The 27355-nt window shown below is 45.4% G+C and overlaps 8 protein-coding genes across 8 annotated transcripts; 4 read left to right on the forward strand and 4 right to left on the reverse strand.

Annotated features, from left to right (window-relative positions):
- Positions 1-1143: 1143 nt before the first annotated feature.
- Positions 1144-2421, reverse strand: LOC128074028 (histone H3). The gene has a single exon (XM_052669536.1). The coding sequence runs from the start codon at positions 2389-2391 to the stop codon at positions 1981-1983; it is 411 nt and encodes a 136-aa protein (XP_052525496.1). The 5' UTR covers positions 2392-2421; the 3' UTR covers positions 1144-1980.
- Positions 2422-3232: 811 nt separating this feature from the next.
- LOC128074056 (histone H4) lies at positions 3233-4014 on the reverse strand. The gene has a single exon (XM_052669565.1). The coding sequence runs from the start codon at positions 3983-3985 to the stop codon at positions 3674-3676; it is 312 nt and encodes a 103-aa protein (XP_052525525.1). The 5' UTR covers positions 3986-4014; the 3' UTR covers positions 3233-3673.
- Positions 4015-14880: 10866 nt separating this feature from the next.
- LOC128074019 (histone H1.10) lies at positions 14881-16487 on the forward strand. The gene has a single exon (XM_052669524.1). The coding sequence runs from the start codon at positions 14893-14895 to the stop codon at positions 15550-15552; it is 660 nt and encodes a 219-aa protein (XP_052525484.1). The 5' UTR covers positions 14881-14892; the 3' UTR covers positions 15553-16487.
- Positions 16488-16708: 221 nt separating this feature from the next.
- Positions 16709-17312, reverse strand: LOC128074046 (histone H2B 1/2/3/4/6). The gene has a single exon (XM_052669555.1). The coding sequence runs from the start codon at positions 17256-17258 to the stop codon at positions 16878-16880; it is 381 nt and encodes a 126-aa protein (XP_052525515.1). The 5' UTR covers positions 17259-17312; the 3' UTR covers positions 16709-16877.
- A 156-nt stretch (positions 17313-17468) lies between these two features.
- LOC128074038 (histone H2A.J) lies at positions 17469-18394 on the forward strand. Its single transcript, XM_052669546.1, has one exon. It carries the CDS (start codon positions 17593-17595, stop codon positions 17980-17982), a length of 390 nt encoding a protein of 129 aa, XP_052525506.1. The 5' UTR covers positions 17469-17592; the 3' UTR covers positions 17983-18394.
- Positions 18395-22982: 4588 nt separating this feature from the next.
- LOC128074055 (histone H4) lies at positions 22983-23479 on the forward strand. The gene has a single exon (XM_052669564.1). It carries the CDS (start codon positions 23021-23023, stop codon positions 23330-23332), a length of 312 nt encoding a protein of 103 aa, XP_052525524.1. The 5' UTR covers positions 22983-23020; the 3' UTR covers positions 23333-23479.
- A 249-nt stretch (positions 23480-23728) lies between these two features.
- Positions 23729-24465, forward strand: LOC128074049 (histone H2B 7). Its single transcript, XM_052669558.1, has one exon. It carries the CDS (start codon positions 23880-23882, stop codon positions 24258-24260), a length of 381 nt encoding a protein of 126 aa, XP_052525518.1. The 5' UTR covers positions 23729-23879; the 3' UTR covers positions 24261-24465.
- Positions 24435-24851, reverse strand: LOC128074054 (histone H4). Its single transcript, XM_052669562.1, has one exon. It carries the CDS (start codon positions 24812-24814, stop codon positions 24503-24505), a length of 312 nt encoding a protein of 103 aa, XP_052525522.1. The 5' UTR covers positions 24815-24851; the 3' UTR covers positions 24435-24502.
- Positions 24852-27355: the final 2504 nt, after the last annotated feature.

Raw genomic sequence — 27355 nt, forward strand, 5'->3', positions numbered from 1 at the left:
CCAACAGGAGCAGTTTCCATTTATCAGATTTTCATCCCTTGCTCCTCAGGTGTTAATGTGTAAAGAGATAAAGTCATTTTTTTTAAATTGATCATCCCTTATAGCAACACTGGAGTCACAGAGGGCAGAGTTAGACAGAATAACTAATCCGTGTCGTGCTGGGACAGAGGGAATTGAGAAAAAGTTAAAGGGATACTGAGTGAAGGAAATGCGTACATACAAATATGCATATACACACACGTATCTACATGTATAGTTTTCTGTATGTATGTTCTACATCCCTGTCTGGCTTTCACAACCAGGCATTGCCATTTGCCATTTTCCTTCCCCTTTGTATTTCCTGAAGAAAAGAAGGCTGTGGGGTGACCTCATTGCAGCCTTTTGGTACCTAAAGGGAGCCTACAAACAGGAGGGAAATCAACTCTTTGAAAGGGTAGATAATAGCAGGACAGGGGAAATGGTTTTAAGTTGAGGGAGGGGAGATTTAGGTTGGATGTCACTGTGAGTGGTGAGGTGCTGGAACAGGCTGCCCAGAGAGGTTGTGGATGCCCCAGCCCTAGAGGTGTTCAAGGCCAGACTGGATGAGGCCCTGGGCAGCCTGGTCAGTATTAAATGGGGATGATGGTGGCCCTGTGTGTGGGAAGGGGGTTGGAGATTCATGATCCTTGAGGTCCCTTCCAACCCTGGTCATTCTGTGATTCTATATCTATGGTTATGCTATGAATATGTCCTGTCCCTGGCCTCTTTTATATCCCATGTTATTTCTGAAACACCACACTCCGTGAATCTTACTGTGGAGTTCCCTAGATGCCATCCTCACATAACTATGTTCTCCCTGGAGACCAACGTGGATGATAACATTACAGCAGCATGTGGGATAGGCCACACTTCGTTATCAAAGGCAGAGGAAAGACACCCTAAGAACAAAAGTCATGGGAATCCAAATGTTTTATTTGTGAATGAACAGAAATATGAGTTCACCGAGATATTGAAAGGCTGCGCCCGCAAAACTGAGCACAATGCAACGTGAAACCAAAGCAATTCAATACCAACTTCAATTTTCTGTCTACAGAAGTCTAATGAATGAACTAAAATCTAGTAAACATTGATCCTGTCTTCCTACTTGTATTCCTTGTTTCAATCTTCTTTGTTTTTGTTTTTTTTCCCTCCTTTTTTCTTTTATCCAAGTTCCCCTCTTGAAAGATACTCAGGCTAATTTATTCAGGTCTCCAAGTAATAAATCAAAGATAAATAGCAATTTAGATTACTTGAATATCCTAGTTGTCCCTAATACCAGCCTTTATTAGTGATTTTGCTTTATCCACTAGAACACTTACACGTCTATTGAAGCATTAAGTTTTGACTGTATCCCAGCACAAGCAACGACTGAATGCATTTATAAAGAAAACACTGAAATTAAATTAGTTATTTTATACACAAACTCAAATAATACCTACCTTTAATGTTCCTTAAAAGTACAACCTCCTGCAGCGGACATTAAAACTAGACAAAGGGCCAATTTGCAGTGAAATAAAAGAAATGTGGAAGGTTACTTTAACCTACCGTATGATATAGCTCTCACACTAATATTTTAGCAACAGAAGTGTCAAAGCCCGAATTAATGCATCACTTAATACCGTTTACACACATTAAAAAAAAAAAAAAATACCCCCTCAAGATCTGTATTGTATAAATAGCGCTTACAGAGAAAGTAGAATGCTCCTTAGAGGCACTTATAAACACTTTTTCTGCACAATTTCCACCACCCATCCATAGGGAAGATGTAAGGAGCACAAAATGATTACTCGTTTCTATAAAGCAGTCCCATAACTTTACAATACCTTAAATAAAGTTGAAGACGAAGTAACTGAAGTATGCAGTTATTAGTAAGCAGTGTCACAGCTCCCTTGAGGGGCAACGTGGTGGCTCTTAAAAGAGCCTTTAGGGTGCGAGGATGAAAGAGATGGAAGGACAGCGGCCTCAGGCGCGCTCCCCGCGGATGCGCCGGGCGAGCTGGATGTCCTTGGGCATGATGGTGACGCGCTTGGCGTGGATGGCGCACAGGTTGGTGTCCTCGAAGAGCCCCACCAGGTAAGCCTCGCTCGCCTCCTGCAGCGCCATGACGGCCGAGCTCTGGAAGCGCAGGTCGGTCTTGAAGTCCTGCGCGATCTCGCGCACCAGGCGCTGGAAGGGCAGCTTGCGGATCAGCAGCTCCGTGGACTTCTGGTAGCGGCGGATCTCGCGCAGCGCCACCGTGCCGGGCCGGTAGCGGTGCGGCTTCTTCACGCCGCCCGTGGCCGGCGCGCTCTTGCGGGCCGCCTTGGTGGCCAGCTGCTTGCGGGGCGCCTTGCCGCCCGTCGACTTACGCGCCGTCTGCTTCGTGCGCGCCATCGCTCTGACACAGCCGAGTAACCGCTCAGGAGCACCGCCGAGGAATGGTAGCGCGCTGTGTCTGTGGCGGATTTTATAGTGTGCGCCCCTCTCTGATTGGCTGGCTTGGAGAGTCCGTTTTTATTGGATGCTTTCAAATTCAAAAAGCGCGCCTAGAAAGCGCGCCACTTCCGTTACCGGGTAGTGGTGCTCACCTTCCCCCCACTCCGTAGGCGTCCCTTTTGTATTCAGCTGCGCCCGGTCCGAGCGGCGACTGCCGTACTGGGTCACAACCTGCACAAAGTTCCCCCCCCACATAGGAAAGATGAACCTCTACTTGCTGTTTCTCGAGTGTATGAGACACGGACATCCTTTTTATTTCGGCTCATATGTACTCGAGTTTTGGCTACAGATGCGATACAGCAGTTTCTCGGCAGGAACTCACTCCTGGCAGATCCGGCTGCATAAAGAGAATTTGGTGTCGCGGTACCAAATCAGCACACGGTGGTACCAAGGTGCCTTCCGGTCGCTGCGATTCAAGGAACGGTGCTCCCAGCGTCTGGGAACTGCTTACAGGACAAAGAGTGCAGTGCACATTTCTTGGCTGGAAAGCACTTGAGCAGATGCTGTTTCGGGTGAAAGGAAACGGCGTAGGGAAAGCGGATGCAAGGAGTTGCACTGCCTTCAGCAGTTCTACACTGAAATACGTTTGTAAGTTTTAAAACACACGCTGAGAATACGAGGCGTTTTTGTACGATTGGGAGATCCAGTATCATTTCGGTATTTAGAAGCGTACGCTCCCGAGACGAGCAGCCGTGCCCAAACCCCTCCTCCATTCTCTTCCCCCGACCGCCTTTCCGCACGGCCCTGTGAAGAACACAGCGATCTGAATACGAATCCGCTCCTACATGCCTTGTTCACACCCTCAGCACCTCTAACGGACTCTTAGGGCTTCGCCGGCGCCTGCCCCGGCACGGAGCTCAAAGAGCCTCTCCCGCGATTTAACCAAATTTCTCGGTGAAGCAAGTGCTGAAGCCATCAGCTGTTGATATGGCTGTATATATTCACTTCTGAGTGACGATCCCCAGTCTGACAGAGAAGCGCAGTTTCATGTAACTACTTTAGTACTTTAATCTTAACAGGGCTACCTAGCAAACTATTTACATATCAAAGTTGTGAAAAAGTGGTTTCAGTATTAAGTTACGACTAGGTTGAAAGGACACAGCTCTTTTCCAGCGTAAGTGGGTGGCTCTGAAAAGAGCCTTTGGGGTGTTTTAAAAGCGCAGTCTAACGTCAGATTACTTTAGCCGCCGAAGCCGTAGAGGGTGCGTCCCTGGCGCTTGAGCGCGTAGACCACGTCCATGGCCGTGACCGTCTTCCTCTTGGCATGCTCGGTGTAGGTGACGGCGTCGCGGATGACGTTCTCCAGGAAGACCTTGAGCACGCCGCGCGTCTCCTCGTAGATGAGCCCCGAGATGCGCTTGACGCCGCCGCGCCGCGCCAGGCGGCGGATGGCCGGCTTGGTGATGCCCTGGATGTTGTCGCGCAGCACCTTGCGGTGGCGCTTGGCGCCCCCCTTGCCGAGCCCCTTCCCGCCCTTGCCTCTGCCGGACATGCTGAGCGCCGCGGTAACCGAGAAGAAATGCGTGGGGGCTGTTGGGGAGAGGGGATATTTGTAGTGCGAGAGCCGACCTGATTGGGGACTGCGGTGAGCGAGCGAGCGCGCGCGCGCGCGCGCTGGCGCAAGAAGGAGGGGGAAGCCTTCCCGCCGTTTTTGCTGCCTCCCGCATGGCGGGTGATGACGCAGCGCCCCCAGTTAAACGCTGAGTTGGGCTGTAAGGATTACACCTTCTCAAGTGAATACTCCCGACTTAGTAAATGGTCCTAAGAATTGGAAAGTGTTTTTTCTCCCTTTATCAGTATTCGTGTAAACCTTTTACAAGTATGTCCTTTATTTTATTATTTTGTACCACCCAATGTTTGTTTGAATTACTTTAAATTCCCAATGTTTTCTCACTGTTGTTTATTTATCATTTTCTCCTTTTAGTTTTTTTTCATGTTTTTAGAATTTAATAAACTTTTTTTCAGAATTTTTAGTGTTTCAAAATGTTGTTATGCTGCCCTTGCACTTGGGCAGACTTCACACATTTGTGCTGTCAGATTTTCTAAAATACACTTTTCATTGCTTGATTTCTGTGTCCAAAATAGGGAAATTGATACTCTTTCCTTTCTTACACAGGCAAGTCTGAGTCTATTAGCTTATATTCATCAGAAGATAAAATAGGAGATTTTTCAGATAGGTATATTGATATTAAATTGTTACCACTTTTCAGTTTGGCTCATTTGTTTGGTTTTGTAAGAACGGGGTTATCATCTCTCAAGTTTGATTTTATTCTGTCCTCTCAAGTATAATTTCAACATACTATTTTCAAATTCTACTACAATTAGAACATAAATCATTTACTGAGCTGCTAGGTACTGCACTGTTCAACTTCACTCTGTTCAACAATAAAGGAATTTAATTCTGCCGCATAGCTGAAGGAGGTTTTTGTTCTAATTTTGCTGAAGTGTTAGACTTAAAATCGGAGATAATTATCCTGACTATTCAAGAAACAATTCAAAAAATTGTTTCTTACACTATCCTAAAATATTTTCATGGTCAGTATCACTTCTATGTCCTTTTCAGCTGGTGTAGTTCACTTATTAGAGGCATCCACTTTTTTTTCTTCTGTTATCTTTAACAACTATGCCTCTGGTTGCACAGATGAGGAGTAATGCCTAGCTTCTAAGTAATCGTATAATTTGTCATAATCTAAATCCCCTTAGATTTGTTGCAGTCCTCCTCAAACATCCTTTCTCTATGTTGGAGGAGTTACCATGTATCTGCTGCTGTTTGTATTCTAAAGAACTGTTTTGCTTGTTTGTTTCTAAGTTAGTTACGATGTTTTTTCCCTTACTTACAAGTTCCTCATTAGCAGCAGAATGCTGTATTCCAGAAGTCTTCCCTCTCTGCTCCTCAACCCCTGCTAATACCTGGTAGTGACAGTGCTCTAGCAGTAGCATTTGCCACTTAAAATATATATATATATATATTTAGTACATACATATACTGAAGAAATATTCACAAGGTGGATTCAAGACATTAATTCTGCAAGGCAGAGGCAAATGACTCTGGTGCATTGAGAACAACCCCTATCTGTCCGTATGATCTTTGTAGTCATCTTTTGGATTACAATTGCAAGTTCTTGGCTGCCATGCTCATACATCGGTTTTCTTCATCCTGTAGTGAACTAATGTGATGTTTTCTCATTTGTGTTTAAAGTCTTGCACTAGAAAGGATTTCTGGAGGGATTTGTATCTGCACTGGAAACCTTAGAGTTACAAATTAGAATAGTTATCCATTAATCCTGACGTTAGGAACAAAATCATTAATGAAATGGAAATGGAATTTCAGGTATCAAATCTCAAATCAATATTAGACAAAAACAAAAAACAAAATACTGCCAGACATTATACTGTAGAAACATGCATGAATAATCTTCTGGAAAGCTGTCTGTACTTTTCAAACTAGCAGTTTGCAGTGTTTTATCAGTATTGGTGAATTGGTACTTCTTGCACTGATGACTCATGAACAGATTCTACTTCGTACTCTGCTTGAAATATTATCTGTCAGTTATGAAGGGGAATAAAATGGAATTGTGATCTTCTCTTTGTGAATGAAAAAGGTCATACAGACCCTAACTTTGCATTGCTCCATGCTCCTGTTATCAGCCATGCTGAAAACATATCCGATCTCACCTGGGCTATCTGGGGAAATGAAACAGATTTTTCCCTTGAAGTGAGAACCCGGGCACTTGTGGCAGACCAGCCCACCCCATAACAGAGAGGAGAAGAGGAAAAGAAAATTAATGAGCCTTGGTAAAGAAAGATGAACTTATGTCAACACCAGGGAGACTGGAGAGTAATTGGTTTAAAATAAGACAGAACTGTCAGTGAATCACCAGGTTCCCTCAGATCATGACAAAAAAATTATTTTCTTCCTGCTATGGCATCATGGAGGGTGTGAAGTGACAATATATATGTGGTCCAGCCCAGTGTAAGTTATAGAAGCTGGACAACATGCAGAACAAATTTTGAAGAGAGCAACGGGCCAGAGGCGACAAACAGCTTACTCCTTTTGGGTGACTGAGGACGGTTGTTGTTATGAGTATACAGTGTCCTGTAATGAGAATCATGTTTGCAATGATATTCAGCTGTATCACAACTGATATATTGTGTTTCTGATGTGATCTCAGTAAATAACTGCATAACTCTCTTAAGTCAGTATCTCATGTAATTAAGTAAATATTAAATTCTTCTCACATGGGCTATCTAAAAGAAAATGTTTACAGAGTGCTGGACATTGACTGCAGGGAAATGTGGTGGATGGCAACCTGTCACATGTAGATACAACTGCAAACAACACACCAGATACAATCCAGGTGTCTAAATCTACCCCAGTAGTCCTCATTGTCTGTATCCCCATGCACACATATTCCACTTTCTGTGCCACACTGCAAAGCTGAGGTTATGGTGTTTACAGTCGCCCTTTTTCTGATATAAGAAATGGGGCTGCTTTGGATTGTTGATAACTTTTCTCCTGCTGCCATGTCTAGAAACCACACAGGCTCTAACGGGGCAAGGAAAGTGCTCCAGCACAGCCCAGCAGCTTGTGCTGACCTTTGAGGGCAGCCATTTGCTATGCACAGTGTGCGGCTTCTTACACATCACATGATCCACATGGGCAAAATTTTCCAGAAGACCTCTCACTTCCTTTGTGCCATGCCAGCTGCCCTCAAAAGAGTAAGTGCAAGCTGTCTGAGTTATTGCTCTGTTCCTCTGCAAACCAGCAGGATCTGTCTGCCATTTCCTCATGGAAAATGATGATATCACAGCTTTGGTCTCCAGCAGCGATGGCAGGAAGGGCCACTGCACAAGTATTTCCCAAGGAATGTTGTCCTTGGCACCCACACCCTAACACTGTGAGTCTGATATCTACCTTGACAGGAGGAGGCTTCCAAAGGCATTGTCCCCTACACACCGCACACAGACTAGAAGCTAAAATACATTGGTCTCTCTCTCCCCTGTCACAAGCCACTTGGCAGCCTAGCAGTTCTCCCCATGCTAGTGAGGTAAGGGCAGGTGCTGATGGGCTCCCTAGATAGCTGGTATAGCTGAGTAGCAATATGGGGAAAGGCTGAAGGAACTCCTAGACCAGTGTTGGGAAGATAATAAATACCAAGTTCCTTGAGGTAAGCTGTTTTAGAACAGGAGAGAAGACAGGAAAGTAAGTTGAGGATGGGCTCCAGAGCACTGCTTTGCCCATGTTGTCTTCCCTGGACTCCAGGCTTCCCATAAGGAGAAGCAAAGGGCTGAGTCCAGAACCAGGCTTCTCTGATGTCCCTGCAGGTGATTTTAGAGCAGGGTGACCCATGAGGTCAGAGATCTGTACCACATCGTTCATATCTGGTCCTGCACTCAGAGAGGCAGCAACCCAGCTGCTCAACAACTCAGCTGATACTTAGCTGCTTCCCTTAAATTATTACTTGCTTTCCAAAGGGGTATTTTAAGCACACAAGCTTCCTGATACATTGATGCATTAAGCATTAATAACATTACAGAAGTCTGTCAAGAATAACGTTTGCAACACAGCAGAGGCTTTTAAGTCCCACTCCTCGCCTGGGATCCTGCAGAGATGTACTGGGCAAGAAGCATTTCTTTTGAACACTGCCAGTTCCTATAGAGTCGTAAGTACTTAAGAGCAGCTGAAACACTTGTCCCCCAAGCAGCCTTTCTGGGACATAGTTTTCAAAGAAATAAACCTACTGTTCACATTCCTGCTAAAAGATATTTGATTTTGTCTTGAGCTGTGTGTTTCTGGAGGAAGCCAAGTCTGTAAAATGGTGACGTGTGTTGTGTCGGTGTCTCCAGACACTACTGCTGTGCTTTTGTCTCTGTTTCAGTAATATTTTTGTTGGAAGACCAAATGTTTCACTTGAAACCTCAGCTGCTTGCAGGGTTCTATTTATTCATAGTCTCTGGACAGAGCAACAGTCATCCCTTTGAAGATCCATCAATTGGTAAAGATGACCCTAACCTTAGCAGGGAGCTCAAGCCTGTCATTTCCCAGCCCGTGCTGGTGAAAACAGTTGTCCTGTTTTATGTGCAGAAATTTGCATTTCTCCATAACAAACTGCATGAGATTTCTTTTGGCTGAATCTTCAAGTTTACTGAAGTCCCTTTGAACTGAGTATCTTAATTTTTGCTCTCCCTACCTTTCCTAACTTAGTGTCTTCTACATATGCTAAGGGTACAGCCTGTCTTATCACCTAGGACATTACAGAATACAGTCAAATAGTACAAAGCCCTGGTAAATTCTAATCATCTATGAGTTGTTCTTCTCTAGGCTGCCTCTAACTGCCGTGCTTTCGTATTACTTTGTGGCCAATTGTCAAGTACCTGACGGCCTGCTGAGCTGCCTCTACTCCCCCGGATCCCAGACGAGATCTCAAATGAAAGTGCTGTGGGAGATTATTCCAAAAAATGTTACTGAATGCAAAGTGCAGTACATTAAGCACCCTCCCTCGCTTACACAGATTTTCTCTGGTCTGTGATTTTGAGACAATTACAAGTATCAAAGCATCAGCAATTTTGCTGTCCTCCATTCACTATCAAAATTATACCCTTTTTATATCTGGTAACAGTTCAGTGTCACTGATCATTGGAAACTCCACAGTCTTCTCAAGCTATATCTCCCAGTGTGTCACTCCACTTGTTTTTAGAAATCACCCCTTACTTTTAATTTACTGCAGCAAATATTTTCTTCTATTTTCTTCTATTTTCAGGAATGTTCATGGAGCAAATGTAATTCAATTCCTTTAAATGGTGCAAGCCTTTTTGAAGGAATATTAATTTTTCAGCCCTTTCTTTGAGTCAGGCAATTCCAGCTGTATGTGCCCATTTATCAGGGAGTAGCACCCAGTCTTGTAATAATTGCTGTTGCTTTCTCCTGCGTTTCCTTTTTTTTCCCCCACTTCTTACTTGCTGTAATTCAGTACAAAAGCCAGGCATAATACACACAGTGAGACCACACTCCTGACAGTGGGAGATCTTCTTAATTTGTGTTGCAGATATAATCATTATGTTCCTCCCTTAATTCTTATTTCCTCCCTTTGTTATCAAGTTGTATCTATATCATTACAGGTTATAGTTATAGCCTGAAGATGCAGATCATTTCAAGTGCTAGTCAACTGCTACCCTAAAGCCGACACATTTCTTTCCAAGTGAATTTCACAGTTTTGAAGATAATATCTTCAGTTTACAAAGAATTTTTCACTTTCAAATCTCAGTTATTCTGGATTTCTTGTTGGCCCCTGTAACACTGCTAGATATGCACTGTAAATTATTATTCAAATCAGTAATAAAACTGTATCAGGCCAAAGACTGACTCTTGCAGAATGCTTGACATGGCATTCTAATTTAATAAATGGCAATTAGAAAATTTCAAATAAAATTTTATTATCACTGTGCATGTGTTTGTTTTGTGGTAGCCAAAGTTTCCCTGTTACAATATTTTCCTACACTTAGGAAAACTCCCAACATTAAATAAAATTGAAATGGAGATAAAATCTGCAATGTACCAGTTAGCTATAGGGAAATATTCCATTCTCAACTGAGAGTCTTTCTAAAGTTGATTTTAGAGCAAGTAGTTTTACAACTTCCTTGAATTTGGCTGACATGGTTACAAGGTGCTCCTTTCCTGGGGTATGCTTAGCCTGTGGCCCTGTAGCTTGGTTCTTGCTCATATTATTTAGACACCTTAAGAGTAACAATGATTTTCAGGTAGGGTGTAGATCTGGATCTACTGAGTATTACCAAAGGTTAGCCTTCAGCATTCCTTTCATTTAGCATGATATTTTATGAAATAGCACCTAAGAGCAACACATCCTGACTGCTACTGAAGGGATAGGATGTGGATGTTGTATGTTGATGATCTAGTGTCAATTTACAGCACTGAATGGTTCAGTACTTGTAATCTGTCTCTCTGGAATCTGTGTTGTGATCAACAATTTTTTCTCTTTTTCCAGGCACTTAGTGAGAGTTATAGTAATGGTTATAGAGTATATAGTATATAGTATATAGTATATAGTATATAGTATATAGTATATAGTATATGGTATATAGTATATAGTATATAGTATATAGTATATAGTATATGGTATATGGTATATGGTATATGGTATATAGTATATAGTATATAGTATATAGTATATAGTATATGGTATATAGTATATAGTATATAGTATATAGTATATAGTATATAGTATATAGTATATAGTATATAGTATATAGTATATAGTATATAGTATATAGTAGACACATGTGTGTCATTTATGTGCTTCCTCCTCTTCTGTTGCTGCAAACAAGACTACAATTATATCCCCAGTAGAACAAAATTCTGCTCATGAGTCAGATTCCTATACATAATAATGGTAATAATATTCATTGATGGATATAGAGAAACAAAACATAATTATGTGGGGATTTCTGCTCCACATTTTCCAGGTGGATCTCCAGTCATGAAAAGGACAGTATGACTTTTGCTACCTAGAAAACATGGCAGATAGGAGAATGGCATTGCTGTGTTTCTTTTAGCTACTTACATGCTAGAATCCACTAGATCCTGATTCGGCACTTCAATCACTCCATTTTTTTGTTTTGCATTGTTTCATTTTTCTACATTATTGCTTTTCTTATACAAGAAATGTACTCCAATCTATTGATGTACTCTGGTTTTAGGGGCTTAGGGTTGTATTCCTATTTGAAATAAAAGATTTGCCATGACTCCAACTAGCCTTTAAAGTCCTACACTCATGGACACCATGACCACAAAGACAAGACAGGGCAATTCAAACTGGTCTTCACAAGCCTTGAAAATAAAACTGTGTGAGAGGTAACAATGGTTTTTCTGAAGCCAATTTTAATTAATGACCAGAAGTAAAAATAAACAAATAAATTTAAAAATAAATAAATAAATAAAGATGGCAGGAGTGCAATTCATCATTAATCCGTATATGGGATTCATAAATTAACATGGATAAGTACGAATTCCAAACCAGTACTGATGAAGGTGATTTTTTCCCTCCACTCAGCACTGATGAGGGCTGCCCAGCGACAGGACAGGAAGAAATTGGCACAAACAAAACACAGGAAATTCTAATAAAACTTAAGCAATATGTCTAAGTTTTATTGTGGAGGTGGTGAAACAGAAGAACGGTTTGCCCACTGAGGTTGTAATGTCTCCCTGTCTCCTGCTCTAGCTGGCCATGCCTCGATCCTGGGCACTGCACTCAATGATCTGCAGAGATGCTTTCCAAATTCCACTGTTCTGTGATCATGAAATCACTGCAGTCTGACAAACCCTGTCGTTACTTTCAAGTCTTCACATCACTCGCAGCAATCCTCCTTTGCTGAACCTAAGTAAATAGGAAAACTAGCATGGAGACTACTAGACCCTTCTATGATGGGAAGAGCACTGTGGGAACATCCCTTTTGTATCTCAACCCTTAAGAACTCAGTAATATGATGTACCTGTGTTTGACTGACAAGAATGATAAACTTTTTTTTTCTTCATTTGTTTTCTTTTATCCTGCTTTGAATGTAGCAGAGGCCAAAATCGTTCCTGAACGCAAGGATGAAACAACATTGTGGCAATGTACGTGTGTTGAAAAAAGAAAGCAGCAGCAGAGACCGTCTGACAATGCAGCTGCAAGAGAACTTTATTACATTCATTTTCCTAGAGATAGAAAACAAAGTACTTCCGTCTATCTCAATGACATCAACAGGCTGTTCCAGTATGGGCCAAATTATTTGGCATGTTTTTAGAACTAGGTTTCTTAGCTTATACAAATAGAAAAATGCTTTTCTCAGCCTTCTAAACTGTTGTGTTGCTGCAGGTAATAGAGTAGAAGGCAAAATAGATACAAAATATTAGGACATGGGATGCCCTAACACTGGAACATCTGGTGACATATTTTTCTCAGCTTCATTGAGGTGTATATGTCAAACAATACATGTGACTTCTTTACCAATGGCATTTTGTCATCTTAATTCTTCCTTACTACATAAACTTTGCAATTGTTGAATCAGTGTTGGCAACAAACTTGCCTCACAGCAAAAACTTGACTGATATTTCTTGATCTTGTTATTTGTATATATTTTTAATACTTAGTGTTAAGAGTTGATACCTGAATGCGTGCAAAAACATCCTTCGTCAAAAGAATAGGATACTTATATTAAAAATCAACAATTTCTCTGGGTCTTCAACATGCTAAGAAGAGTAAATACAAATAAATGAGTGTAGTCGTTAGCTTATTTGTGTTATTTTCCTGTATTCTGTGTGTTTAATCTGCCCCTATCCGTCTGATGTCTAATCTGTTTTTCCTCCATGTGGACCCCTATGTCACTTGCAGACTGATTCTGTTTTAGAGAAATCTCCATCTAACTTTTTTGGGAAATAAGCATCATCTCCTTTTCTAGCAACTTTTTGTCTCTCAGAATTTTATTCCCATCTCTCATGCAGTTGCCCAGAGCTTTATGGTTACTGTGGATTTACCCTGGCTGCTTACCTGGGAATGACACCAGGTATTGGTGTATTGCAGATCTCAGAGCCCAACTCAGGGTGCCTTCCAGCCTGGCTTCAGCAGTGGGGTACTGAACAGCCAAAATCTCCCCTTCCTCTCTGCCTTTACTTTCCTCTCCTTCAGTGTATCAGCTGGCATACATACAGACATGGCAAAATAAAAATGGAATTACATGAGAAGACAAAGCAGTGACAGTTCATTGTTTACACTCTGGCTATTCTGTTGTACCTCAGTACTCCTTGCTATTTTGGTATATTTCTTTTAAACTAAAACCACTTAATGGTACAAATAACTCAGTGGTATTTTCAGCACTGGTCCACTGGAACTACGCAAGGCCTTCTGCAGAGTATTATTTATCTTCATGAATCTCAGATTCATCAGTGCTAAAAGAGACGTTCTTTCGTATAACAGCCCACTGACGTTTTACATGGTAGCTATTTCTAAAGTGGGACAAAAACAATCATTTGGGGATTAATTTGCTATTTTTCAGTGAAGGAATAAATTTCAGTCTGCTTTCTAATTAGAAACCAGCTGAGGCTTCTGAATTCTGATCATCTCCAAAATATTGCAATCAATCCTAATCAATATTTAAACTAATGAGCAAACAGAATTATTTTCATTTGTCACTGGGTGAGACAATAATTAAGTGAAAATCAAAACTGATTTTTACTTGTGAGGATTATCTGAAAATTATGTCGCTATATGAGCATTTATATTATGAGGATTTGTCAGGATGTCTTCTTTTTTTCTCTTGAGAATCACAGATTTTATAAAGCTTATGGTGGGAAAACAAGCCTATATCCAAATATATGTAAATAAATGTTGTATGAGTCGTTCTGTTCTCAGAGGTCGATTTCCATATTATTACATTTATTTGGGGAGAAGAGAGGCTTCAGTTTGTTCCACTGATGTTTGAGGATAATGTGACACGTCTTTGTGTATATAAATGTGTTGGACGTTTTTCTCCTTACTTCTTGCTTCTGATTTTTGCAAGTTTTAAGAGCAGCAATATAGTGCACTGTAAAAGACAAAACATCGAGCTTGCAGCTTATTTCGCCTTTATTAACGAGGCAAAAACAGCTTCGTTTTTTATATACAGAAGTGATTTCCAAAAACAAAACAAAACAAAAAAATAAATCAAAATGCTACCATTCCCTCTCAGAACATAACAAAACACGAGGAACAGAGACAAGTTCTAGCACATCAGTTCCTCTGGATGTATCTTATGTTCTCAAAACACAGAATTTTGTGAGAATACCGTATTCTTAATAGTTAAAGATACGGTTCAGGGAGGCGATTCTCTATCCATATTCAAAGCTCAGACACGAAATTGTGTTACTTCCTTCTCTTTGAACTCAATTTGCGACAAAAGTATTGAAGCTGCCCCCTCGGTATCCATCCTGTTCCGCAGAAAAGCCCCTAAAGAACAAATCTGCGCTACGGGGGAGATTTTTTGACGAAAGCTTTTATTTTAATTTAGACGGAAAAACAAAAGTTCGCCTTCCCCAGGGTCTTCCCGGATGCAGGACGGCACGTTAAACCCGTCTTTTTGCTCTCGTCCAGGATGCCCGCGGCGACAAACTCCCCAGAACGAAGCTTCAAGGTCTTCCCTTCACCCCCCGAAGAAAGCGGGGTGATTTCGCGGCCGGGATTTTTCAAAAAATACGAATTTATAACTCCGAAGAAACACAGACTCGGAGGACGGAAAGCTCTTCCTGGCTAACAGTTAGGCGGGCTCTGTAAAGCACCAATCACAGATCACCGCTTCGCTATAAATTCAGGCATCGGGGTTACTGTAGCCCAATTACTTTCTTTTGATTAGGAAGAAGTCTCTGCCGCGATGTCGGAGACCGCTCCCGCCGCCGCTCCCGCTGTCGCGGCCCCCGCCGCCAAGGCGGCCGCCAAGAAGCCGAAGAAGGCGGCGGGCGGCGCCAAAGCCCGCAAGCCCGCGGGCCCCAGCGTCACCGAGCTGATCACCAAGGCCGTGTCCGCCTCCAAGGAGCGCAAGGGGCTCTCCCTCGCCGCGCTCAAGAAGGCGCTGGCCGCCGGCGGCTACGACGTGGAGAAGAACAACAGCCGCATCAAGCTGGGGCTCAAGAGCCTCGTCAGCAAGGGCACCCTGGTGCAGACCAAGGGCACCGGCGCCTCCGGCTCGTTCCGCCTCAGCAAGAAGCCGGGAGAGGCGAAGGAGAAGGCTCCTAGGAAGAGAACGCCCGCGGCCAAGCCCAAGAAACCGGCGGCGAAGAAGCCTGCCAGCGCAGCCAAAAAGCCCAAGAAGGCGGCGGCGAAGAAGAGCCCCAAGAAAGCCAAGAAGCCGGCGGCTGCTGCCACCAAGAAGGCGGCCAAGAGCCCGAAGAAGGTGACCAAGGCTGCCAAGCCCAAAAAGGCGGCGACTGCCAAGAGCCCGGCCAAGGCAAAGGCGGTGAAGCCCAAAGCTGCCAAATCCAAGGCGGCCAAACCGAAGGCAGCCAAGGGAAAGAAGGCGGCGGCCAAGAAGTGAAGTATTGATGTGGAAATACTTAAACCCAACGGCTCTTTTAAGAGCCACCCACCACTGTCCGAAAAAGAGCTGAGACACTCGGACAGTGAGCTCCATGCCTGCAGCGAAGCTCTCGATTCGCCATTTTTTACTCGCGATCAGATGGGATGCTCGCCTGCAGAAATAGCAGGACTCTGAGCTGCGGAACGTGGTTAGCATAGGGCTGGAAAAAATAAAGTTTGCGCTCCCTGGAGAGAGGGGGGAGAAAGGAAAAAAAGCAACCTCTCTTCGGGCTGCCTTTGAGCAACGCAGGACAGAGGTGCGTGTGTTAAAGGGATTGCTGGGGTGGGTATCGCTCTGGGGCATGCAGGTCTCTCTCGGTGCTTTAACTCAGACAATGCGGTCCCTAACAGTCTGCGCGCTACCGCCACGCCTCTTAGGGACAGGCGCTGCCAACTCTCCGGCACGGCTCCTCCGCGTCCTTGGCAATGACCTTTCCTCTCAGCGGGGGACTTTTTAAATTCCTGCACAGCTTCACCAAACTGCTGTTAGAGCCGCAGGGAGAGGGCCGGAATAGGCAGCGCGCCCGCCACCTCCCCCTCTCTCCCACCGCCGGGCGCGGCGCTCACGCAGCTCACCGGGGCCGCTGCCGGACGGACGCAGAGCGGCGCGGGGCTGCCTGGGAGGCCCGGCTCTGCCTGAAGCCCGTTCTGATTGGGTGATGGGAGAAACCGCGGCCGCTTATTGGACGACTGGAAAGATTCAAAAAGCCCGCGCTGCGAAATCGGCTGGGAGCGCTGCCGCCGGACAGCTCCGCTCCGAAAGCGTCTGTTACAGCGCGCCCTCGCTCGTATCGTTGTTCTCAGATCTGCAGGGGTAATCGTTCTCCTCTCAAAGCCAAAATTTCAGCTCAGAGACACGGTAAGACCGATTACGCAAAAAAAATTATTTGTTTATTTTCTCCTCTAATGAATGTTAGTGGAGCTATTGAAAGATAGGTGATATTCTTTGAGTGATGTATTAGTGCACTGCAACTATTAAAATCAAAGTTAAAACACACTACTTGTGTTTATTGGATAAGACACACAATGCTTATAAAACAAATTAATCATACCTGAAATTGTTTAACACCACGAAGCATTGACCAGTGAATCTGGAGAAAGATCTTTATTGTTCACCCTGAATAACCCAGAATCAAGTAGGAATTCTCCAGGTAAAATAATCACATCCTATTTAACCTTCCAAACAAACAAGACACAAAAACACGTTGTATTAAAGCTCTTTCACTGAATGAGTGGGTGGCTCTGAAAAGAGCCTTTGGGTTCAGAGTGAGGATCAGGACCGCTCTACTTGGAGCTGGTGTACTTGGTGACCGCCTTGGTGCCCTCGGAGACCGCGTGCTTGGCCAGCTCGCCGGGCAGCAGCAGCCGCACGGCCGTCTGGATCTCCCGCGACGTGATGGTCGAGCGCTTGTTGTAGTGCGCCAGGCGCGACGCCTCGCCGGCGATGCGCTCGAAGATGTCGTTGACGAACGAGTTCATGATGCCCATGGCCTTGGACGAGATGCCCGTGTCGGGGTGCACCTGCTTCAGCACCTTGTACACGTAGATCGAGTAGCTCTCCTTGCGGCTCTTCTTGCGCTTCTTGTCGCCCTTCTTCTGGGTCTTGGTGACCGCCTTCTTGGAGCCCTTCTTGGGGGCGGGAGCAGACTTAGCCGGCTCAGGCATTTCAAACGCACAACTACCCAACCGCTGCAAAAGCGAACTGCATCTAAAATGGCTGCGGCGCCACTATTTATAGGGCTGTTATGCAAATACCGAGGCTCCAATTCGTGCAATGCGATTGGTCTTTTCTGTAAGGGGTGTTTCTTTGTTTCTGATTGGTTGCAATAAGATCCGCTGTTTCATTGGTTGTTTTCACAACTGTAGATTCCAGCCAATCAGCGGCCGCTACTCCCGCCCGGGGAAGGGATAAAAGGGGACGAGCGCCTGCGTCAGTATGACTTTCTCTGTATTGTTTCTGGCTTGGTTTGTTCTGTAAGCTCTCGTTGGCAGCAGCACCATGTCGGGCCGCGGGAAGCAGGGCGGGAAGGTTAGAGCCAAGGCCAAGTCGCGTTCATCACGAGCCGGGCTGCAGTTCCCCGTGGGCCGCGTGCACCGGCTGCTGCGGAAAGGTAACTACGCGGAGCGGGTGGGGGCCGGAGCTCCCGTCTACATGGCGGCCGTGCTGGAGTACCTGACGGCCGAGATCCTGGAGCTGGCGGGCAACGCGGCCCGCGACAACAAGAAGACGCGCATCATCCCCCGCCACCTGCAGCTGGCCATCCGCAACGACGAGGAGCTCAACAAGCTGCTGGGCAAGGTCACCATCGCGCAGGGTGGGGTGCTGCCCAACATCCAGGCCGTGCTGCTGCCCAAGAAGACTGAGAGTCATAAGGCTAAAAGCAAATAATCTCAGCCAGTAAAGCCGGTTAGGTATTTGAAAACATAATATAACCCAAAGGCTCTTTTCAGAGCCACCCACTTTCTCAGAAAAGAGTTGAGTTGCTCCTTTAAGGAAGTATCTTCATGTTAAGTGTTTCATCTGTGCTGCCTTTGTTTTTAATGCATTGAGTAAAATCACTGGCTTATGTTTTCAGTTATTTTTTTTATAACATCCTGTTTTTGCTGAACAAAAACTAATTAAGTTGACTTCTAGTGTTTGACTTATAATGAAACAGTAGAATATTTGTTTATTAATGTTTCATCTGCTCAACATTAACGGTTTTTGTTATACTGTGTAGCATAGCTTTATGATGAGATAATGAGTGTTAGCTATGAGATATGTAACTGAATTAAGAAAATAAATTGATGAATGCTCCGAAGTTGATGTGTAGGCCTTGATCTTAATACTGTAAAGTTGTCCTGTAGCTGAACTCATTTAGAAAGAAATAGGGAAACGCTGTAGGGAGAATAACTTAATTTGGTCTGAATCCTGAACTACTCTGATTTGCTCAGTAGATGCATTAACTGTAGCATTTTTCCTTTCAGGAAAACTGTGCAGCTCTGGCAGGTTTCTATTAAAACAGGATTTTCAAATCTGCTGGTCTTTTAAATGGTCTCACTGCATAGTTGCTCCAGTTAGGTCAGTTAGCCGTAGGCAGTACGATAGGAATTTGCAGATACAAGTATCACCCAAAAGCACTGTGCTGAAGCACCTCTGATTTGCTGATGTGTGTTATTTGAAAGGCTGTCTGACTCCTCCTGCTGGGATGTTCCCTGGAGCTGCTCATGACTGCAACAAGGCCGCAGCTCCCATGTGCACAGCACTTCCTCCAAGGAAGAGGGCTGCTTTGAAAGAAGAAAATAGCACCTATAGCACACCCCTGCTGTAACAGAGAAGCTCTCTAGGTAGGGCTCTTCTGTAGTTGAAGTGAGTGGTTGGGGATTGTTTTTCTGGGCATAATGGAAGAGCTGGATGGTGCAGTAGGCTGGCCCCATCTGGTGACCTCACCTGTGCCTTGTGCTTCTGTTTGTAAGTGGATAAACGTAAAGTTGATACATTTTTAAGAAGTTGTATTATTCATCCTAATTAGCTGCTGCTAAATATCTCCAGGCGCTTATTTTTCCTCTTGAAGAATTGCAAAGGTGATTGTTTTCCCAAGCACATCTTTCTTATGCTGAGTCTCCAGGGCAGATATCTGTGCATCTCTGATGGATTGCAATACCTACATCAAAGCACTGGAATGTCACAGAAAGCCCAGGTCGCTGCATCCAGCTGTGGGAATGCAGCACGTCCTGCCTGTGGCAACCAGCTGGCAACCAGCTGGCACCACCAGGGAGGTCTCTGCTGCTCTGAGCGTGGGGGTAAGCCCAGCACACCTTGCAAAACTCGCAGTCTCATCTCATTCCAAGCACAGTGGATTTCACTCAGTGCATTGCTCACTTCTGCAACTGGAGCTTCACCTTCTGGGATGCTTTTTTCCTGCTTCCTAGCATTCTTTGTTTTCATTCCTAGCTACCAGGGGCTGTAATGCTGTGAGTCTCACACTGCTACCACACTGGGGGTCAGACCTCCACATCCTGTAGGTCAGGCAGTTCTGGGGTAAGTTGGCTGAGTGACCCGAGTGCTGCCAAGCCTCCAATGATTAAAGAGCAGCAGCTTTCAGATGTAGCAAAGTTCAAATAATTATTTTCTCTTGTTTGCATAAAAAATAAACTGTAGTAAAGAGGAAATTCTTACCCTGTGGTCCCCCTGTTAGCTGCAGCTCTGGGTCCTGGTGCATCTTCAAATTCTCAAGAACTTGGGATGTACAAAGACAACAAAATTCTCCTCTGAGCATTTTAAGTCAGAGTTACATTTCAGGGTAACTTGGTACTTTCTCTGTATGTATCAAGTCTTAGAATGGCAGTGTTTAAAAACAAACAATGCTTTAAAAATCATTTTTCACCTTGATTTTCTACACATGGAGTAAAGCACTCTGAAAAATAAATAAATAAAAAAAATAAATCTTGCATGTTTTCAGCTTGCAGGTTCCTATTGTAACAGATACAATCATATGTAAATCGTCATGTAAGCTCAAGAAAGTAGTAATCAAAGTTTGTGCATAATACACTGATGCACTGGTTTTATTTCTCAACTGCTGGTGCAATTTCTTGTGCAGACATGCTGAGGTGTTGCCCAATGCAACAGCTGGTTTCATGGGGAGATACTGGTGGTAGCTGGATGGTTCAACTGATGATACTGAGGATCTTTTCCAACCTTTATAATTCTACAATGCAATAAATGATTCCATTTTTCATTTAATATTTTAACAAGGAAATAGGGCCTCTGTCTTCAGTAATGTTGGAGAATTTTTTTTTTTTTTTTAACAGGGCAGTTGTGCGAGTATTTCCTTCATTTTACTCCAAACACTGGGTCAAAACTCACGAGCAAAATGCTGTTAATGTAATCCAAGGGTGAGATCCTGAACATTGATCTACATAACGCCACTCTCAGGCTGCAGTAAAAACACCCATCTGTGGCCACTGCCAGGGGCTCCTGACATGAAGGTATCTCAAATGTGCTTTGGAAGATGATTTTTGCAATCATTTTTTCTTTTTCAAGTTGTTCCACTACTGCTAGAGGAAAGAGGTACATGGGGACACTCAGTCTGCACTGTGTAAGAACTGTGAAGAACTGGTTTTAAAAGAAAATGTTTCCTGATGTTCCTTTGGGATTCCTTGTGTATTCAGACAGTAGCTTTAACCGCTGACTCCACTGCTTTAAGGAACAAGTCTAGACGTGGAGCTTCAGGTACGAAGAACTGAGCAGACTGTAGCCACGCAGGCACTGTGGGTGCTGTGTGAACAACTGGAGTCTGTTCTGCTCAGTCACAAAGATTCACCTGATTTATTTACAAACATTCTGAGTTAAAATGGAATTCAAATTGCTGTAACAGCAATAAAACATAAAAAAGACTTGCGCAACTTTGGATACCCTCAACTTGCAATGTGAAAACCTCTATCACATTACCTGCTGAATTTAGAGAATAGATTCTGCCAACAGATGTACTGGAGATGTGGCCCATATGCTGTAAATCCAGTTCAGACATTAAATTACACTGACATCTATACAAACTTAAAAAGAACTTGATCATTTTAAAAGACTGAAATGTTTGACATGTGCCATATGCTAAGAGTACAAATGCTAAGTGTCATAGCCATAGTTTTTGACTGTGTAAAATAATATCTGCAACCACATTTCAAATCATAGCATTGGAAATAATCCAAGTAATTTTTGTCAGGACGGTATCTCTGATAAAAGCAGAATTTATTCGCGATTGCAATGGCGGGCGTCCCGCAAGCAGCAGCGCGCCTACAGACACATAATGACAGCCTTTATACCCTGTTTTCTCCCCCTTGCCTCCCCCCTCCCCTGTTTCCCCACTGGCTGGGTACTCCAGGTTCACAATCTTATCAGAAGGTTTACATTTGCAATTTACTTGTTAATTTATTTGTTATCTGGTGTCAGTCAGTAGCCAGCTTGTTGTTTCCAAGATGTCTCGGCGCTCTCCTTGTCCTATTGATATGGTGATTTTCTTTAAAGTCATCGTTAAAACAAAGAGCACTGGGGGGATAATGCCAGGCCTTCCCATGTCTCTTCAGGCGCTTCCTCGGGCATGCCATGACTTGTTCTCTGATTTGATCTCGTGCAAGATATTCTTGCAGTGTGTATGACAAAATATACATGTATACACCTATATACGGAGTGTGCGTTCCTGGGAAGGTTCGTCTAGACTGTAAGTGATGTAAACTTATCAGAGATCTTCCCCAAGTTAAGTACAAGGACTCCCAAAAAGAACTATGATAGCAGAGATCATGAAATAAAAATTCTAATGCAGAAACAACATTTGATTCCCACAGCAGGCTCCCAAATGTTCCTCTACTAATTCACTTCCTGGTGAATGTTGTCCAATGCATAGTAAGATGAATATGTATGCCGAGTTCATTAGCAGAAATGCTGAAGAGCAAACCTTCTGATCAGCTGAAGGAAAAACATTTGGTTACCGTTCCTTTTATACTGCGTCATATGGACATTTTCTGGAAATGTGTGCCACTTCTTTTGCTCGTCTCTGGTCACATGCGAGCAGCAGAGATCTTCAGTGACCCCCTCCCCTCCCTCCCCCCGGTATGACCCGACACGACGCGTGCGGCGGCTACCAGTAGCCCGGGGACGTGCGATCCGCCCCGCCCACGGGTGCTCAACTGCGGGGGTCCCTGCTGCATGCCAAGGTTGGCCCTGCGAGCCCCAGGCTCTCTGCATTTCTCAACTCAGGGACGGCTCCGGATCCCTCAGGGCCTCATTCCGTGGTCCTCCCCGCAGTTCTGCGTGAATATGAGACGCATAGCACTCGGGGCAGGTCCTCCAGGCCTCCACGGAGTGCTGAGCACCCGAGGAGAAGACAAAGGAAACGCGAAACCGCCACGGACAGAGCAAACAAAGAGCGTGGTTGGGAAGCCGTCGCTGGGAACGCTCACGACGAGCGGAAGACGGAACGGTCGGTGGGGCGGGGCGGCAACGCAGAGCGCGACCTCGGATTGGCCGAATTTTGCCGCAGACCCCGGGGCAGCAAAGGAGGGGACGGGATGGGGACGGCGGTGCCGAACTGTGAAACGTGGGACAGCGGCCAACGCGACAGCGGGAGGAGGTGACCCGGAGACATCGCCTTCACAGCGAGCGAGGAGGAAGCAGGGAAGGAGAGAAAAAGAAAGGCAGCTCGACCCCAGCAAGGGAAGCGTGCGGCCCCGGCTAACGCCGGCTGCAAGCAAAGCCCCGGGGCAGCGCCGGGCAGAGGCCGCCCGCCCGCGGGAAGCGCTCGCTGGGGCGCGCGGGTGGAAAGGGCGGAGATTGCGGCGAGCCCCGCCTCCCTTCGCCCGCCGCAGTTCTCAACCAGGTCGGCTCCCGCGCCATATAGCGCCACTCGGCGGAGTCCACGGCGCGCAGTGTGGTCTGCGGCGGGAGTGGTAGTATGTCTGGCAGAGGCAAGGGCGGGAAGGGGCTCGGCAAGGGGGGCGCCAAGCGCCACCGCAAGGTGCTGCGCGACAACATCCAGGGCATCACCAAGCCGGCCATCCGCCGCCTGGCGCGGCGCGGCGGCGTCAAGCGCATCTCGGGGCTCATCTACGAGGAGACGCGCGGCGTGCTCAAGGTCTTCCTGGAGAACGTCATCCGCGACGCCGTCACCTACACCGAGCACGCCAAGAGGAAGACGGTCACGGCCATGGACGTGGTCTACGCGCTCAAGCGCCAGGGACGCACCCTCTACGGCTTCGGCGGTTAAACACCCGTTGCATACGTAACACTGTTAAACACCAAGGCTCTTTTCAGAGCCACCCACACATTCACAACGAGAGCTGTTTATTGCTGATGTTAGTTTTAGTGAATATGGTGCTATTAAAATACCTCGCGAAATCCCAGTTGTATCTTAAGTATATCATAAAGTGGTACAGAATAAATAACCAAGAAGATAAAAGGGATGTTAGAAGCTGCAAATGTATTTCGTAAACACAATTAAACATTTTTACCTAATCCTGATATTTCAAATAATTTCAGAATTAAGCAAGTATTCCATGAGCCTAAATACATATTTTTGCTCGTTAAAGCAGCATAGACAGCCCTGTCTATCGAGCATAGTTGTGTAGATATGTTGTGAAAACCGTGACGACAACAAGCGGAAGTGTCTGTAATTACGTTCATAATTTTTACTCCAATAGGAATGGAACGATTACAATCCTCTCATTTGCATAACACCCTTATAAATAGAGGGGCAGGCGCCATTTTCACTGTTGCTGAGTTGCAGTGAAGAGCTTGAAAAGAAACTTTTAAGGATGCCTGAGCCAGCAAAATCCGCTCCAGCACCCAAGAAAGGCTCGAAGAAGGCTGTCACTAAGACCCAGAAAAAAGGTGACAAGAAAAGAAAGAGAGCGAGGAAAGAGAGCTACTCGATCTACGTGTACAAGGTGCTGAAGCAGGTGCACCCCGACACGGGCATCTCGTCTAAAGCCATGAGCATCATGAACTCGTTCGTCAACGACATCTTCGAGCGCATCGCCGGCGAGGCGTCGCGCCTGGCGCACTACAACAAGCGCTCGACCATCACGTCGCGGGAGATCCAGACGGCCGTGCGGCTGCTGCTGCCCGGCGAGCTGGCCAAGCACGCGGTCTCCGAGGGCACCAAGGCGGTAACCAAGTACACCAGCTCCAAATAAGGTGTTAAACTATAACCCAAACGGCTCTTTTCAGAGCCCCCAAGTTTTCTTATAAAGAGCTGCAATTGCAGGCTTTTTTTCCCCCCTCTTGTGGACAAGAGCTGTATTTCACAGAACAAATTAGCAAGACGTGTTTTTTTTCACCAATGATGCTTGAGTAATAAACAGCTCTCGTTGTGAATGTGTGGGTGGCTCTGAAAAGAGCCTTGGTGTTTTAACAGTGTTACGTATGCAACGGGTGTTTAACCGCCGAAGCCGTAGAGGGTGCGTCCCTGGCGCTTGAGCGCGTAGACCACGTCCATGGCCGTGACCGTCTTCCTCTTGGCGTGCTCGGTGTAGGTGACGGCGTCGCGGATGACGTTCTCCAGGAAGACCTTGAGCACGCCGCGCGTCTCCTCGTAGATGAGCCCCGAGATGCGCTTGACGCCGCCGCGCCGCGCCAGGCGGCGGATGGCCGGCTTGGTGATGCCCTGGATGTTGTCGCGCAGCACCTTGCGGTGGCGCTTGGCGCCCCCCTTGCCGAGCCCCTTCCCGCCCTTGCCTCTGCCAGACATACTACCACTCCCGCCGCAGACCACACTGCGCGCCGTGGACTCCGCCGAGTGGCGCTATATGGCGCGGGAGCCGACCTGGTTGAGAACTGCGGCGGGCGAAGGGAGGCGGGGCTCGCCGCAATCTCCGCCCTTTCCACCCGCGCGCCCCAGCGAGCGCTTCCCGAGGGCGGGTGGCAGCGAGGCGGCGGGATGCTATTTTTTCCAAGGTGCTTCACCCAGTTCGTGCCTCGGGCTTTGCTTGTCGCCGGCCAGGATCAACTGGGCTTTAGGTGCCACCCGGTTCCTTCCTTTCCCTTTTCCTCCCCCCCCCCGTGAGGGTGATGATTCTATGATGGATCCTGGGCTCCACGGGGGGCTGTTGCGGGAGTCGCGCTTCGGGGTCCGGCGCTCCCGTCCCGCATCCCGTTCCCCGCCTTTGCTGCCCCGGGGTCTGCGGCAAAATTTGGCCAATCGGGGATCAGACTCCACGCTGCCGCTCCGCCCCTGATCGTCCTTTCCGGCTTCTGTTCTGCTTTGGCTGCCTCATGTTATGCTTTAAGAACGCGTGTTAATGCTTTTCTGGAAAGAATTATCTCTCAGATTCATTAATCTGTGCCAGCTCATTCCTATTCGCCCTTCGGCTTCTTCCTGTCAGTGAATCCTATGTATTTCTTAAGAGACCAAGAGACAGAAATCCTTAGCCACGCATAAAAACGTCCTTTTCTTCTTCAAATGTTCCATGAATTTCCTTTGTGTGGGTTAGAACGCGATGGGTATTTTTTCCAGCATATAACAAGCATTTATATACCTGTCATACTTTTACCTGTACGTGGCCGCAGAGAGCCTCCAGAACCCCCATCCCAGATAGAAGGGATCGCAGTGTGGGAGGAGCCGTTTATCTCAGGGCTGTTCCTGCTGAAGACACGAGAGCCCCTTGCCGCTCTGCTCCTTAACATGTGAGGGGAGGCAGAGTTTTCAGAACATTACCACATACATCCTTTATCTCCTCACTAAATATATGCTGATTAATACAGTAATGCTTTTTTTTTTTTTTTCTTTTCTTTTGTGTGTGTGCACTTAGCAATAAAATACAGAAGTGTATTCTATTATTTTAATTTTACTGACTTTGATGGGTAAAGACGACTTACAGAAACTAATGAACTTTACTGCCCAACATAGAAAATATTTGTCTCACTGTAGAACCATAATAATGGGATTTGAGGGGAAAATTTTGGCTGTAGTTGAATATATATATATGTATATACATAAATATATATAATTTTTTTTTTCAGTCCAATTGTTCAAAAAATATAACTCCCACAGAGTTTGTAAAGAAACAAAAACAGCTTTTCTGCATGACAATGCTCCCACATTGCCAAGACAGTGGAACAAGATATATGAAGCCATTTGTAACAGTGATACGTTCATGCAGCAGTGATGGAAATGTGCCTCAGAAAAGAGAGAAGATAAGAAATCACCTTCTCCACAGCAGCAAAACACCGGGAGGAGCTCCTGGGAGGATCTCAGGGAGCTGTGTGAGCTCTGCTGTACCCCTGCAGGGGACAGAAGTGGGATCTGAGCTGCAGCAGAGGAGTGGAGTTTTGCAGACACATCAGGGCAGTACTGGGAGTTGCGGGAAAGTTTAAACTGTAATTTCAATTAAGTATCTGGTAAATGGTAACTATTAAATGTTATTTAAGATGTGGTTTAAAAGAACAAAAAAGAAGGAAGGGAGGGAGGAAGGGAGGGAAGAAGGAGAGGGGGGAGCAGATGGATACGAAGTAGCGGCAACTGGAAGTGCTCTAGTCTTCCAAATACAGTGTATTCTCAAATGTCTCTTCTGCGGTCTCAGCGCAATTCCCAGGGCATCCAACTTGATGAAGTTTATTAACAGCACAACTTTCTATTCGGGCAAAGAATAAGTTTTCCAGATTTATAGAATCATTAGATTTGAAAAGATCCCTGGGGTCATCTAGTGCAATCATCAGCCCATCCCCACCAACCATGTGCCACATCCACAGGATTCTGTAATGCCTCCAGGGACAGTGACTCCACCACCTCCTTGAGCAGCCTGTGCCACTGCAGCATCACTCTTTTTGAGAAGAAATTGTTCCTAATATCCAATCTGAACCTCCCCTGGAGCACCTTAAAGTCATTCCCTCTGGGCCTTTCACTGTCACCTGGGAAAAGAGGCTGATCCCTCCCCACCACAGCCTCCTTTTAGATTGTTGTAGAGAGGAATAATGTTTCCCCTGAGCCTTCTCTTCTCCAGACTGAACAACCACAGTTCTAGCGTTGGATGCAGAGTTGTTTTGTCTGGTGAGGCTTCTGTTCCGTGTTGTCTTGCACTGAGATTATCACAGTAGTCTCAGGGAGAAAAACACTGATGTTCCATTCATTTCCTTTGGCACCTGTGTCATTACCCCTTGCAAACTTTTAAAACCATCTCTGCAGGGACTGGAAAGGAACAAGTTCATGCAAATGAGCATAGTTTATTTTCTGGAACTGTTGTTTTCCTTATGAACAAAACAAAAATTATATTGTGTAGCCCTGCTCAGAACT

This window comes from Tympanuchus pallidicinctus, unplaced genomic scaffold (genome assembly GCF_026119805.1).
Source record: "Tympanuchus pallidicinctus isolate F22 unplaced genomic scaffold, pur_lepc_1.0 scaffold8, whole genome shotgun sequence".
Lineage (NCBI taxonomy): Eukaryota > Metazoa > Chordata > Aves > Galliformes > Phasianidae > Tympanuchus > Tympanuchus pallidicinctus.

Excerpts from the sequence above, each read along its gene's own strand:
- LOC128074028 (XM_052669536.1), bottom strand. The coding sequence starts at position 2,391 with ATGGCGCGCACGAAGCAGACGGCGCGTAAGTCGACGGGCGGCAAGGCG.
- LOC128074056 (XM_052669565.1), bottom strand. The coding sequence starts at position 3,985 with ATGTCCGGCAGAGGCAAGGGCGGGAAGGGGCTCGGCAAGGGGGGCGCC.
- LOC128074019 (XM_052669524.1), top strand. The coding sequence starts at position 14,893 with ATGTCGGAGACCGCTCCCGCCGCCGCTCCCGCTGTCGCGGCCCCCGCC.
- LOC128074046 (XM_052669555.1), bottom strand. The coding sequence starts at position 17,258 with ATGCCTGAGCCGGCTAAGTCTGCTCCCGCCCCCAAGAAGGGCTCCAAG.
- LOC128074038 (XM_052669546.1), top strand. The coding sequence starts at position 17,593 with ATGTCGGGCCGCGGGAAGCAGGGCGGGAAGGTTAGAGCCAAGGCCAAG.
- LOC128074055 (XM_052669564.1), top strand. The coding sequence starts at position 23,021 with ATGTCTGGCAGAGGCAAGGGCGGGAAGGGGCTCGGCAAGGGGGGCGCC.
- LOC128074049 (XM_052669558.1), top strand. The coding sequence starts at position 23,880 with ATGCCTGAGCCAGCAAAATCCGCTCCAGCACCCAAGAAAGGCTCGAAG.
- LOC128074054 (XM_052669562.1), bottom strand. The coding sequence starts at position 24,814 with ATGTCTGGCAGAGGCAAGGGCGGGAAGGGGCTCGGCAAGGGGGGCGCC.